At 47.0% G+C, this 13,864-nt stretch overlaps 1 protein-coding gene across 3 annotated transcripts in view; it reads right to left on the bottom strand.

The window, feature by feature from the left end:
- Positions 1–227: 227 nt before the first annotated feature.
- Positions 228–13,864, bottom strand: part of LOC135388513 (uncharacterized) — a 148,676-nt gene continuing 135,039 nt past the window's right edge. For all 3 annotated transcript variants that reach the window (XM_064618094.1, XM_064618096.1, XM_064618095.1), the window contains exons 18-20: positions 7,619–7,848; positions 2,561–2,705; positions 228–732 (exon numbers count right to left, since the gene is read on the bottom strand). In XM_064618094.1, coding sequence (XP_064474164.1) covers positions 531–732; positions 2,561–2,705; positions 7,619–7,848 — 577 coding nt within the window. In that variant the 3' untranslated portion in view covers positions 228–530. The remainder of the gene's footprint in view (positions 733–2,560; positions 2,706–7,618; positions 7,849–13,864) is intronic.

Raw genomic sequence — 13,864 nt, 5'->3', positions numbered from 1 at the left:
ACATTCATGGTGCGTACGTTAGTGTACATAGCCACAGTCACACAGTCAGTCATTTACATAGTCACAGTCGTGCAATCATATGTACATAGTAGAGCTTGCGCATTTCTCATCGTAATGAATTCTAAATGAAGTAATAGTGTACTAGTGTTGACGTTCAATAAATTTCCTGAAACAGAAATACATACCTACAAGAATAATCAATACAAAAATAATTATTATTACAACCATAAAAAATAAATATTATTATTATTATCATCCTCATTCAGTCTTCATTAGAAAACGTCCTGGCAAAAAATTCTGGCAAAACCTTGTCTATCGTCATTATTTTGAGGGGGAATCGCAGCAACAGGGGCATTTGGACTGGCCGAACAGCTCGTCGTTGAAAACAACAGCTGTCCAAAACCTGATGACTGCACGTCACATCTGAAGCACACGTACTGATAAGCTCGTAAGTTACACAATTTAGGTATCGCAAATTTTCAACCGTATATGAGCTGACGCTTAATATTACACGCGTAAGCTTACGTATCTTATGTCAAAATGTATTGAAATAGCACGGCAGCAACAGCCAGCTGGAAAAAGTTTCGAAATTGTGGTCGACAGCCTGTGCAGAACGCCATTCCAAGTTTCTTCATCTGATCTTCAACCACGACAGAAACTTTTCCTGCAATTTCCCCACAGTTCAGTCGATTTGCAGTTTCCAACAGGCACGAACGATATGCCTTCAGGGATCTGGAATAACAGAGCCTCATTAGTTACTTATGCTATAACGCTGTCGCAAGCGGCGCAAACGAACATCAACGCTTCAATGACCAAATCTATAGGAAAATCTATAGGCATGCAACAAAGGTAAGCCGATGCAGGAGCATCAGGTCTTCTTCTGTTTTGTTGTACAGCTTAGGGAAAAAGTTCACAGAACGCGCGAGTGGTGTATTTTCTCCTCGGCGCGACACACTTGCGGTTGGCGGAAGCGGGCTCGTTCACTCGTTCTGAAGGGTGCGCGAGTGTGGTTTCGGTATCGCATGAATGTGCTCGCGAAGCGGTTTGGGCTGGTGTCGCTACCGATGCTCTCCTCCCTCCATCTGAAAGAGTGAACGGAGCACGAGGACAAAATGCACTGCTCGCGCATTCCGTAAACTTTTGTCCCAAGCTATACAACAGCTGTCTGCCCAACAAAAGGATGGCCTCGTGTTGGAAATATTGTCGTCAGAGCTGAGGTGTATCTACTGCATCCTGCATCCACTAGGGACTTCAATTATCTTTAATGTGGCTACCGCTGCTTCTGAAATGGAACGTTGGGCCCAGCACAAGACAGTCGTAATATAGGCGTGGGCAACTTTCTCATGATAGCTATAAGCAGCGAGAGTACAGAATTTTGTGTACGCCGCTGCACTGGTCACGAAATATTTCTTCCGCCATAGAGCAGCAGTCAACCACTGCATTACTTTAGACGTGCACAGGCTGCCTGGCATAAGTCAGTGCTATCCTACCGTCACAGAAATTCTTGTGGAGTACAAGAGCACCCAGCATGATACCTACCCCTTCTGCCTTCGAGGTAGTCGAGGGCCATAGTATTTTCCTTATACAGGGTGCTTAGGTAACCATGCAAAAACTTTCAATAACGAAAAACACGAGATATGCGGTGAAGACCCCTACAAATCTGTTATCTGTTGTCCCCTACAAATGCCCCCTCATGTCGTTGATTGCACATTTTGAGTGTTCTTTGTTTTAACTTTGTGTCGTGAAACACCCTGTGTTTTCCAGAAATCCCGAAAATGGCGCCATCAGCTTCGAAGATCGCTGGCAGATATACCTCGGCCGTATAGACGGATAATAAACGGTTTCAAAAAATCACAGTGCTGCTTGCGTACGTGTTGCATCCCGGGCGCTTACTGTCATGCAGGAAGGGAGAATGGTCCTTCACGTTTCGTTTCTCGCATACCTTCACACGTCGTGGATAATGGGCCAAGAGAGGAGAAACAAACAGTTTGCAGAAGGAAGACACTGAAAAGGTTAGCCAGCTGTAGGATTCGAACCCACATCTTCTGGATTGCCGGTCCAGGGCTCTTACTTGTTAGCTTAGTTCAATTGGTAAGAGCCCTGGACCGGTAATCCAGAAGATGTGGGTTCGAGTCCTACAGCTGGCTAGCCATTTCAGTGACTTCCTTCTTTCATCATTAATTTCTTAGGCACTTGAGGCTTTGTATGTATTTGTCCTTAATGGTATGGTGTCGATTAATCAACTCAATTCACTTATTCATTACCTTAATAAAGTATATTGTACCGAAGTAAAATTCCACATCCAAAACTTCTTGGACATCTTCGACGAAGAGAGCCCCCAAATGTTTCTCTTTCGTTTCGTCATTGTGTTCTGTCTTGAACTACATTCGACGATATTATGCCATGTCTAAAAATTTCCAGTTGGCATGTTGTCAGTAGGGTAACACCGAAAAGGACTGTTGCAGAAACAAAAGCAAAAGACAGACGTGCGGATGACAGACTATAAGTTGTCACTATTGGATCAATCATTTGTTGGCCGCCCTATCGTTACCATACTTACAGGCATAGCTTTCCCTGGATTTCTTTTGCAGGTGGAACACTCTCGAGCAAACGTGCAGAATTTCTTCCCGTAACTGATTGAATATTTTGTGAGAAAGTCTTGTCGCATATTTGAGACTGCTTTCTAAGGCGTTTCATTTGGCACTCTGAAAAAAAAAAAAGAACAGAAGCCAGGACCATAATTTGGCGGCTTTTGTGGCATGTGTACGTTGCTGCATAATTTCTAACGATGTTAATTGAAATTGAAACTGCGCGTTATACCCTAGACCCAGCTCTGTAATCCTTGCATTGCTGCACGACCACTGTTGTTAACGAAAAACTGTTTGGATAGAGGAGTGCCTCAAGAAAAGAGCTGATATCGAACAGAGACTGTTGTCTTTCTGGGTACCGTCCTCATAATTGACATCGCATTTAAAGGAGGGATGATTGATTTTTCGTATCCACCGAGCTGTTGACCTATAATGCAACTGAAACCTTAACAACGTCACCCCTAACCCTTTAAAAAGCGCAGAAAGCACTTCAGTGACTGCACTTTTTTTTTTAAGCCAGCGGTTATCCTGGCTGTTAAAATGCAGCATGCGAAGTGATTCATTCGACCGATGTATAAATATCGCAGAATTCAATTGTACAATTTGCGACCAACGGCGACAATGAATCATTGACTCGTTAAAATAGGCTTCGTGCAATGAACATGAACAATGTACACTTGCTGTTCCTCTTAGACCTAACGAATGGGTTTTTCGTTAATTGACTTCAACGCTAGGAGTTTGAATACTATTTAATCCTTTCTCCGTGCAAGAAACCAAAGCTATTGCTACCATTGCTATACCAAACCATTGCTATAAGTGAGACACGGTTAAGAAGCTATGAAACCACTCCGTATTGGTTTAATTCTTTTGTTGTGACCAGGGGCGGATCCAGGATTTTTCTGAGAGGGGGGGGGCAGTCTTGTCCAGCATGGAAGATACACGATCTAGGTCACACTATGTGAAAACAGAAATTGAGGAGGGGGTCAGGGCATCTTAACTTCCCCTCTAGATCCGCCCCTGGGCGTGAAAAGCTGGTAAAGGTACGAAGGGTGGAGGAGTGGCCTTGTTTCTTGCACCAAATCTCCGTTGTATCAACCGAAAAGACATTGCTCTTGATTCACTTTGTGCATCATTATAGATTCAAATAGACAAAGGTTCACTTCTCTGCTCGCAGAAGAACATTGTAATCGGCGTGGTGTACCGCCCGCCATTCGGAAAACATCACTGAATTTATATCTATTATGGAACAAACACTGCTTCGGCTATCTCGTGAAAATAAATCTGCGCCGATTGCTGGTGATATTAATATTATTATATTAGAGAAGCACTGTACAAATACAGATGTTTTGTGAGCTGTCTGAGTAGTTACGACTATAGGTGCCCCATTTCAACACCCACGAGGGTCACGCCTCGTAGCTCCGCGCTATTAGATCATACATGGATAAGGAACTGCATTTTGTCGGGTCCTCAAGCCATAGATGCAAATATCTCAAATCATTTTGCTGTGTCCGCGACGCTTGAAGCTCGATGCAAGACGAGTGCAACGCAATTCTCAACATCGTATTTCAATGCTGAAAGCTTCATCACCTCTCTAAAGATACCGTCTGGAGTGATATTCTAAACATCTCATGTGCTGATAAAGCTTAAGATGCGTTTGTTCAGTCCTTAACCTTGGCTCTCACAGTCACAGCAAATACCACTATACTACATCCAAGAGCAAATATCTCAGTTCTGACAATCTGTGGGTTACTCGTGCCATCATAAAAAGTACAAAGAAAAAACATCATCCCAGAAAGAAGGCAAAGAGAAACCCTTTCAATAGGCCTTTGAAGAAAGGTATGCGTTATACTCTAAATACATATCAACAAAATCAATTACGCCAAAAGACATTATTACTATTCTCAGATTACAGATTCTCCAGCAATAAAGACAGGTGAAAAATCGTGAACACTTCTAAACAGGTCGAACCCTCGTGTCAGAACTGAGAAAATTACATATAACAACATAACACATGAAGATCCGGCTGCTATTGCCGCTTCATTTACTGATTATTTTGCAACCATCTCATCTATGCACGGCGTACAGTCTGCTCCTGCATTGTGAATAAAGCAGAAGGTTTACTACTTGCCGCCTCCTAACTTAAATTACGGAAACTTTCTTCTATCGCGGTGTTCGTGAGTGGAACCAACTAACAGCGCAATAAAAGACAATGAAACAATATCCATCTTTAAAAACAGGTGAGGGGTTTTCTTATGTTTACGTAATGTCGTAGTTTCTTATGTTCTCAGTAATGGGTGTAGAGTTCTTGAGCTATGTCTGTATACCGGGTGTCTCAGTTAAATCCCCGGGCTAAATAATTCGCGAACGGGTGTACCAATCGAATAACTCTTTTTTACAAGCATCTCTCCGATAGCATCCACACGCTGCGCACCGTGTGAATGAGTGGGAGGCGCTCATTATTTAAATAAAAATTAAAATCAGTTTCGTGAAAAACAACTTCTAAAGCAGCGCGCCATCGGCATTAAAATGGGAGCCACCCCTTTTGGGACCTTCAGTGGACGCTTTTCGATAAAAATCTGCCACCGAAGCGGGTCATTTGTTGCAGTAATTAATTGGTTTCGGTTTACATACTTTTGTCGCGGCTGGTCGCGGTGAAGCGCAAAAGGACGCTCTTCCACTCCCTTATCCACCAATTAATTACGTGTTCTTGAGCTTACTTCGCCACGGGGAATGCTAAAAAAAAAAAAAAGGTAACAGCGTCATATAGACTTCGCCAGTCCCCCACCCCGCGTATCTGACTGATATGCGCCCCTTTTGTGTAATGATCGCACGGACGAAACACAGTTTATCGCATAGTACCTTGATATCACATGCTTTCCACTAGCACAGCACTGGCCCAAACTTCAGCACTCCCCATTGCGAAGTAAGCTCAAGAACACAGAATTCATTGGTGGATAAGGGAATGGAAGCGCGTCCTTTGGCGCTTCACCGTAATAACCGTATGTAAACCGAATAAACCGTATGTAAACCGAATAAACCATATGTAAACCGAAACCAATTAATTACTGCAACAAATAATCCGCTTGGGTGGCACATTTTTATCCAAAAGGTGTCCACTGAAGATCCCAAAAGGGGTAGTACCCATTTTAATGCCGACGGCGCCCTGATTTAGAAGTTATGTTTTTCACGAAACTCATTTGAACTTTTAGTTAAATAATGAGCGCCTCCCACTCATTCACACGGTGCGAAGCTTGCAGGTAGTATCGAACAGATACTTGTAAAAAAGAAAGTTCTTCGACTGGCGCACCCGTTCGCGAATTATTTAGCCCTGGGACACCCTTAGACACCCTGTATAGCATTTCATTGTGTACAGCATTGAATAACAGTTACCACTCCTTAATGTCTCACTTCCTAAGTTCCCATTCATGAGTGTAGTGTTTTTGAACTAATGCCTGTATAACTATATGTAGCATATCCTTGTGTCCAGTATTGTGCCATCATATTTTTTGGTTACCCACCCTACACTGTGCATTAACATTCTTTGTACGCACTAAGGAGGACACTTCAACAGGCAATTGGTTCCCACTGGGTCCTTCCCATCTTGTATATTGTACGTGCAATTTTCATATAATGAATAAACACGAATGTATAAATGCCAGTGCATAAATATCGCAGAATTCTGTTTTAAAAATTGCGACCAGGCGCAACAGTGACAACGCCCGCAACTAGCCACCCGTGTTGCTTTGACGTCACTGCCGCTGACTAGTCCAGAGAGGCGTCGTCTGCTACACAGACAAGTACGAGGGTTGTTCAAGTGAAACCGGGACTTTCTGTCTCCTGAGTGTACAATTGGCTCGCGCTACTTCTTTTTCGTCATTTTCACACGAGCCAGGCCTCCGTGTTCACCACGTGGTGGTCCAATGTTTGTGCAAAACAGAAGATTCCTGCTGGACAAGATGGCCGACAACGAGGTGAGCGCGCACATCGAACAACGAATTGTCATGAAGTTTCTCATGAATGAAGGCGTAAAGTCATCTGAAATTCACAGAAAACTTCAGGCTCAGTATGGCCACGATACACTTAGCCGCAGATGTTCGGGTGCATTTTCTATACGAACAATATTGCGTACAGATAATTTTTGTTGTATGTCGTCGAATCAAGTCACATCCTTCCATAATGCGTCGGAAACAAACATTTTTAGATGGCTTTCTGTGCTCCTTTAAATACCATGCCAATGATGAGGATGGTGCACAAAAGACGGTGTTCGAAATATCGTCGGCTCTCGTCGGCACTTGCCTTTAAGGCTGGTTTACAGTCCGACGCAAAGTTTGGTCTGTCGCCGCCGAGTTCCACGCTACGCCACGCCACACTTCGCCGTCGTCACTTGATCATAGTACAGAACAGACACACAGCACGGCACAGAAGGGAGCGCACGGTTCTGAAGTTTGCACCTTTTGTGCACTTCTTCCATTTTCTTATCTCTGCCATCTACCCGACATGTTTCTTGCAGATTCTGATGATCGTTTGCGGCTTCGAACGACAAGCGCAGGGCGTTGTAGTCGATGCTACAGATGGCCGACACCAGAAGTAAAGACGTGCTCCACACGTTGGGCGACGGCCGGCGGGGTCGCGCGCAGCTGTCCCGTCACGCTTCGCCTTTATACCGTCCACCTATAAACTCAACGACGGCCGCTGGCGTGGCGCAGCGGCCCGCCGCGCGCCGTTCCATCCCGTTCCGTCGGACTGTAAAGCAGCCTTAACATTTCCTTACCGCTTCGCTGGATTTTCTACCTCTCAATGTTTTCTGTCAGCTCACTGAATTGGCAGTTATGTGCGATGCACTGTAAGAATTGAGATTTAAAAAATGATACTACTCCACAACATGAAAGCGATGAAATGTGGGATAATGCACGACTTTCCTTGCTCACCTCGGAAGGAAATTATGAGAAATGCGATCATGGTGTTTAACAACTTTTCACTGGTTTCTGGGCGACGCAACTGAATTTTGCTTTCCATTCGGCGATACGTACCTTCTCCAGAGACACGCATTTCTTTGTCAGAGAGGATATCGTAGTCGTCGTCCTCGTAATCCTGCGCCTTCTTTGCCCTGAGTCTCTCGCCCAAGGAAAACTTGCCACTGTCTCTTCCCCTCGTCCGTCTGTCGTCACCTTGCTCTTCATCGTCGAGGATTTTGATAGCCCGTCTGCTGTTCACCCAAAGACTGGGGTCTCCTCTGCGGCTGAGGATGTTCTCACGCAATCTGAATGGGCAACAAGCAAACGATGAAGGCGACATTAAATAGGCAATCTTACCCTTTCGGTGGATCGCTAATTTATGCGATCTAAGAATACGCGTTCTCAGGGGGCCTATGCGTTGCCTTCAAGGCCACCATGTTTCCTACCAAACCGCCCTTTCCCCGTTTCGTTATACGCACGCAGTAACCAATTACACTCTAAAAACAGAGCTTCACCGCATCGCCCGCTCCTAGTCAACGATCATCTCGAATGACAACATTCTCTTCCTTGATTGGATAAAAACGGGGGAGGAGGGCGTACGCCATTTTTGCGGCACTTGTGAACTGCCTAAGGTCACAAAAATCGCGTACACCTCCGTTTTCAGCAAATCAGGGGAAAGAATGATGTCACCCGGGATGATGGTGGGCTATGTGGTGAAGTTCATCTTTGAGTGTACAGGGCACAGCTAGAAGGATACTGATCAACAGTTTTATCTGCTACAGCTTGGGCAAGACCACCCTAGCGGGCGCATGGAAGCCGTGAATGAGCTATACGCCATTACTGTGGGGCAGGAGTCCGTCGTGAACCAGATGCACTGGCTCGGAATGCAGCGAACTAGTGTAGTCTTTCTTTGTGGTAACTGTGTTACTTTTATGCGGGCCAGTGTCATTGTAGTGCAGTGTCGTTGCCCTGGGAAGAGGCAACAGTCCTGAAATAACTTTATGCACCAGCACTGATAATTAGTGGCGTTCTAAGCAGAACCCAATTTTCAATCAAACGTAATATGTCTTGGTAGCCTTAGACACCACAGCCGGCGGTACGCTCTTAATCTGGTTCCTTCTAACGTTACTCTGAAACACATCTAACTTGTGAAATACAAGTTATTTGTGCTCGATGTAAAGGTTAGAGCCCATTCAAAGGTTACATGTGGACGTGCGCTACCCTCTTACAGATTACATTGCGAGAGAAACAGTGGCGTTACCCCTAAGGACGGCGTTACGCTTTTGGAGAAGTTACCAGCATTACTTATCAAAGCGAAGTGGTCCGCCGTTTCGCGAAAGTTTCGTACTTATGTTTGCGAAGAAAATCTACTAATTTGCTCAGTGCAAGCATTAATATTTTCCATGCGATTTATAACCAAGTTATTTCATGGTTCAGTAAGATAAATGCGTTAGAGGTCAATAAGGAAACAGCGTGAACTTAAGCGGCAATTGGAGTGGACTTATAGTGCAGTGATTATAAAATATATTCTCTAAAAGGGAAAAGAAAATTAGCAAGAGCTCTTTGGCTGCACGTGTAGCATATGCAAGTCAAACGTTGCCTGCCTGCGTACTGCTGACGATGGCCCAACAAGGCCGAAACAGCTGTCCAGTACGGGCATGGCGACGTTTGACTCACAAACATGCTACACGTGCAGCCAAAGAGCTCTTGCTAATTTTCTTTTCCCTTATACACTTGACTGGCTTTGCACTGGGCTCTCAGCGTTGTCCTAGGGCACCCTGACGGGAGGCATCACGTGCCACGTGACCTTCTGACGCCATCCGCTCAAACGTTGCCTGCTTGCGTACTGCTGATGATGGCCCAACAAGGCCGAAACAGCTGTCCAGTACTGGCATGGTGACGTTTGACTCACAAACATATGCTACACGTGCAGCCAAAGAGCTCTTGCTAATTTTCTTTTCCCTTATACACTTGACTGGCTTTGCACTGGGCTCTCAGCGTTGTCCTAGGGCACCCTGACGGGAGGCATCACGTGCCACGTGACCTTCCGACGCCATCCGCTCAAACGTTGCCTGCTTGCGTACTGCTGATGATGGCCCAACAAGGCCGAAACAGCTGTCCTGTACTGGCATGGTGACGTTTGACTCACAAACATATGCTACACGTGCAGCCAGAGAGCTCTTGCTAATTTTCTTTTCCCTTATACACTTGACTGGCTTTGCACTGGGCTCTCAGCGTTGTCCTAGGGCACCCTGACGGGAGGCATCACGTGCCACGTGACCTTCTGACGCCATCCGCTCAAACGTTGCCTGCTTGCGTACTGCTGATGATGGCCCAACAAGGCCGCAACAGCTGTCCTGTACTGGCATGGTGACGTTTGACTCACAAACATATGCTACACGTGCAGCCAAAGAGCTCTTGCTAATTTTCTTTTCCCTTATACACTTGACTGGCTTGGCACTGGGCTCTCAGCGTTGTCCTAGGGCACCCTGACGGGAGGCATCACGTGCCACGTGACCTTCCGACGCCATCCGCTCAAACGTTGCCTGCTTGCGTACTGCTGATGATGGCCCAACAAGGCCGAAACAGCTGTCCTGTACTGGCATGGTGACGTTTGACTCACAAACATATGCTACACGTGCAGCCAAAGAGCTCTTGCTAATTTTCTTTTCCCTTATACACTTGACTGGCTTTGCACTGGGCTCTCAGCGTTGTCCTAGGGCACCCTGACGGGAGGCATCACGTGCCACGTGACCTTCTGACGCCATCCGCTCAAACGTTGCCTGCTAGCGTACTGCTGATGATGGCCCAACAAGGCCGAAACAGCTGTCCTGTACTGGCATGGTGACGTTTGACTCACAAACATATGCTACACGTGCAGCCAAAGAGCTCTTGCTAATTTTCTTTTCCCTTATACACTTGACTGGCTTTGCACTGGGCTCTCAGCGTTGTCCTAGGGCACCCTGACGGGAGGCATCACGTGGCACGTGACCTTCCGACGCCATCCGCTCAAACGTTGCCTGCTTGCGTACTGCTGATGATGGCCCAACAAGGCCGAAACAGCTGTCCTGTACTGGCATGGTGACGTTTGACTCACAAACATATGCTACACGTGCAGCCAGAGAGCTCTTGCTAATTTTCTTTTCCCTTATACACTTGACTGGCTTTGCACTGGGCTCTCAGCGTTGTCCTAGGGCACCCTGACGGGAGGCATCACGTGCCACGTGACCTTCTGACGCCATCCGCTCAAACGTTGCCTGCTTGCGTACTGCTGATGATGGCCCAACAAGGCCGAAACAGCTGTCCTGTACTGGCATGGTGACGTTTGACTCACAAACATATGCTACACGTGCAGCCAAAGAGCTCTTGCTAATTTTCTTTTCCCTTATACACTTGACTGGCTTTGCACTGGGCTCTCAGAGGTGTCCTAGGGCACCCTGACGGGAGGCATCACGTGCCACGTGACCTTCTGACGCCATCCGCTCAAACATATTCTCTAAAGCAATTTTAAACCACATAAATATAGTGGTCCACGCGAGGGCTTCATTCAGGGATTGAACTTTCTAAGTATTGCGTCATGTACCTGACGTATGGAGAAGCTAAAGTCGGCAGGTGGCGGTTGAACAGCAAGTGGCAGTTGGCAACAGCGTGTATCAGAAAAAAGCGGTAGGAGCGTTTCGCTTGCTGTGTGCTACCTCTCCGCTTTGACATTCGTTGCATTGGAAAAAAAAAAAAGAAGAAAAACCGGGATTCAAAGTCACATAGTAAGTAACCTTCCGTATTTGCTATTAGTTTCTTGTGTAGTTCGCTCTCATGTTAGTGTAATGTTGCATGGGAGGAGTTCGCAGGTGCATATATGATGTCACGGACCCACACAGACATTCGAGGTTTCACAAGAGGACGTTACACGGACGCCGGCTGTGATTGTGATGCATTTATTGGAGAAATGGACGAAAATGGACATGCAGTGGAAGTAGCATGCTGTTATTGTCATCACGCACGAGCCAAGCATGCAGCACTGACTGAAACAGGTTAGTAACACGAGGAACGCGTATGAACAGTTGGCTTTATGCATGCGTTGAGCAGGTGATGACGTTACAGTAAGAAACTTCTGCATGCATTTGCTTTTCCCTTATACACTTGACTGTCTTTGCACTGGGCTCTCAGCGTTGTCCTAGGGCACCCTGACGGGAGGCATCACGTGCCACGTGACCTTCTGACGCCATCCGCTCAAACGTTGCCTGCTTGCCTACTGCTGATGATGGCCCAACAAGGCCGAAACAGCTGTCCAGTACTGGCATGGTGACGTTTGACTTACAAACATATGCTACACGTGCAGCCAAAGAGCTCTGGCTAATTTTCTTTTCCCTTATACACTTGACTGGCTTTGCACTGGGCTCTCAGAGGTGTCCTGGGGCACCCTGACGGGAGGCATCACGTGCCACGTGACCTTCTGACGCCATCCGTTCAAACGTTGCCTGCCTGCGTACTGCCGATGATGGCCCAACAAGGCCGAAACAGCTGTCCAGTACTGGCATGGTGACGTTTGACTTACAAACATATGCTACACGTGCAGCCAAAGAGCTCTTGCTAATTTTCTTTTCCCTTATACACTTGACTGGCTTTGCACTGGGCTGTCAGAGGTATCCTAGGGCACCCTGACGGGAGGCATCACTTGCCACGTGACCTTCTGACGCCATCCGTTCAAACGTTGCTGCCTGCGTACTGCTGACGATGGCCCAACAAGGCCGAAACAGCTGTCCAGTACTGGCATGGCGACGTTTGACTTACAAACATATGCTACACGTGCAGCCAAAGAGCTCTTGCTAATTTTCTTTTCCCTTATACACGCTATCCGTTCAAACGTTGCTGCCTGCGTACTGCTGACGATGGCCCAACAAGGCCGAAACAGCTGTCCAGTACTGGCATGGCGATGTTTGACTTACAAACATATGCTACACGTGCAGCCAAAGAGCTCTTGCTAATTTTCTTTTCCCTGATACACTTGACCGGCTTTGCACTGGGCTCTCAGAGGTGTCCTGGGGCACCCTGACGGGAGGCATCACGTGCCACGTGACCTTCTGACGCCATCCGTTCAAACGTTGCCTGCCTGCGTACTGCTGACGATGGCCCAACAAGGCCGAAACAGCTGTCCAGTACTGGCATGGCGACGTTTGACTTACAAACATATGCTACATGTGCAGCCAAAGAGCTCTTGCTTATTTTCCCTTATACACTTGACTGGCTTTGCACTGGGCTCTCAGAGGTGTCCTAGGGCACCCTGACGGGAGGCATCACGTGCCACGTGACCTTCTGACGCCATCCGTTCAAACGTTGCTGCCTGCGTACTGCTGACGATGGCCCAACAAGGCCGAAACAGCTGTCCAGTACTGGCATGGCGACGTTTGACTTACAAACATATGCTACACGTGCAGCCAAAGAGCTCTTGCTAATTTTCGCTTATACACTTGACTGGCTTTGCACTGGGCTCTCAGAGGTGTCCTGGGGCACCCTGACGGGAGGCCTCACGTGCCACGTGACCTTCTGACGCCATCCGCTCAAACGTTGCTGCCTGCGTACTGCTGACGATGGCCCAACAAGGCCGAAACAGCTGTCCAGTAGTGGCATGGCGACGTTTGACTTACAAAGATATGCTACACGTGCAGCCAAAGAGCTCTTGCTAATTTTCTTTTCCCTTATACACTTGACTGGCTTTGCACTGGGCTCTCAGAGGTGTCCTAGGGCACCCTGACGGGAGGCATCACGTGCCACGTGACCTTCTGACGCCATCCGTTCAAACGTTGCCTGCCTGCGTACTGCTGACGATGGCCCAACAAGGCCGAAACAGCTGTCCAGTACTGGCATGGCGACGTTTGACTTACAAACATATGCTACACGTGCAGCCAAAGAGCTCTTGCTAATTTTCCCTTATACACTTGACTGGCTTTGCACTGGGCTCTCAGAGGTGTCCTAGGGCACCCTGACGGGAGGCATCACGTGCCACGTGACCTTCTGACGGCATCCGCTCAAACATATTCTCTAAAGCAATTTTAAATATAGTGGTCCACGAGAGGGCTTCATTCAGGGATTGAACTTTCTAAGTATTGCGTCATGTACCTGACGTATGGAGAAGCTAAAGTCGGCAGGTGGCGGTTGAACAGCAAGTGGCAGTTGGCAACAGCGTGTATCAGAAAAAAGCGGGAGGAGCGTTTCGCTTGCTGTGTGCTACCTCTCCGCTTTGACATTCGTTGCATTGGAAAAAAAAGAGAAGAAAAACCGGAATTCAAAGTCACATAGTAAGTAACCTTCCGTATTTGCTAT

The sequence above is a fragment of the Ornithodoros turicata genome, chromosome 3, assembly GCF_037126465.1.
Source record: "Ornithodoros turicata isolate Travis chromosome 3, ASM3712646v1, whole genome shotgun sequence".
NCBI lineage: Eukaryota > Metazoa > Arthropoda > Arachnida > Ixodida > Argasidae > Ornithodoros > Ornithodoros turicata.
The sequence above is the reverse complement of the archived record's forward strand: the minus strand, read 5'-3'. Positions and strand labels throughout refer to the sequence as shown.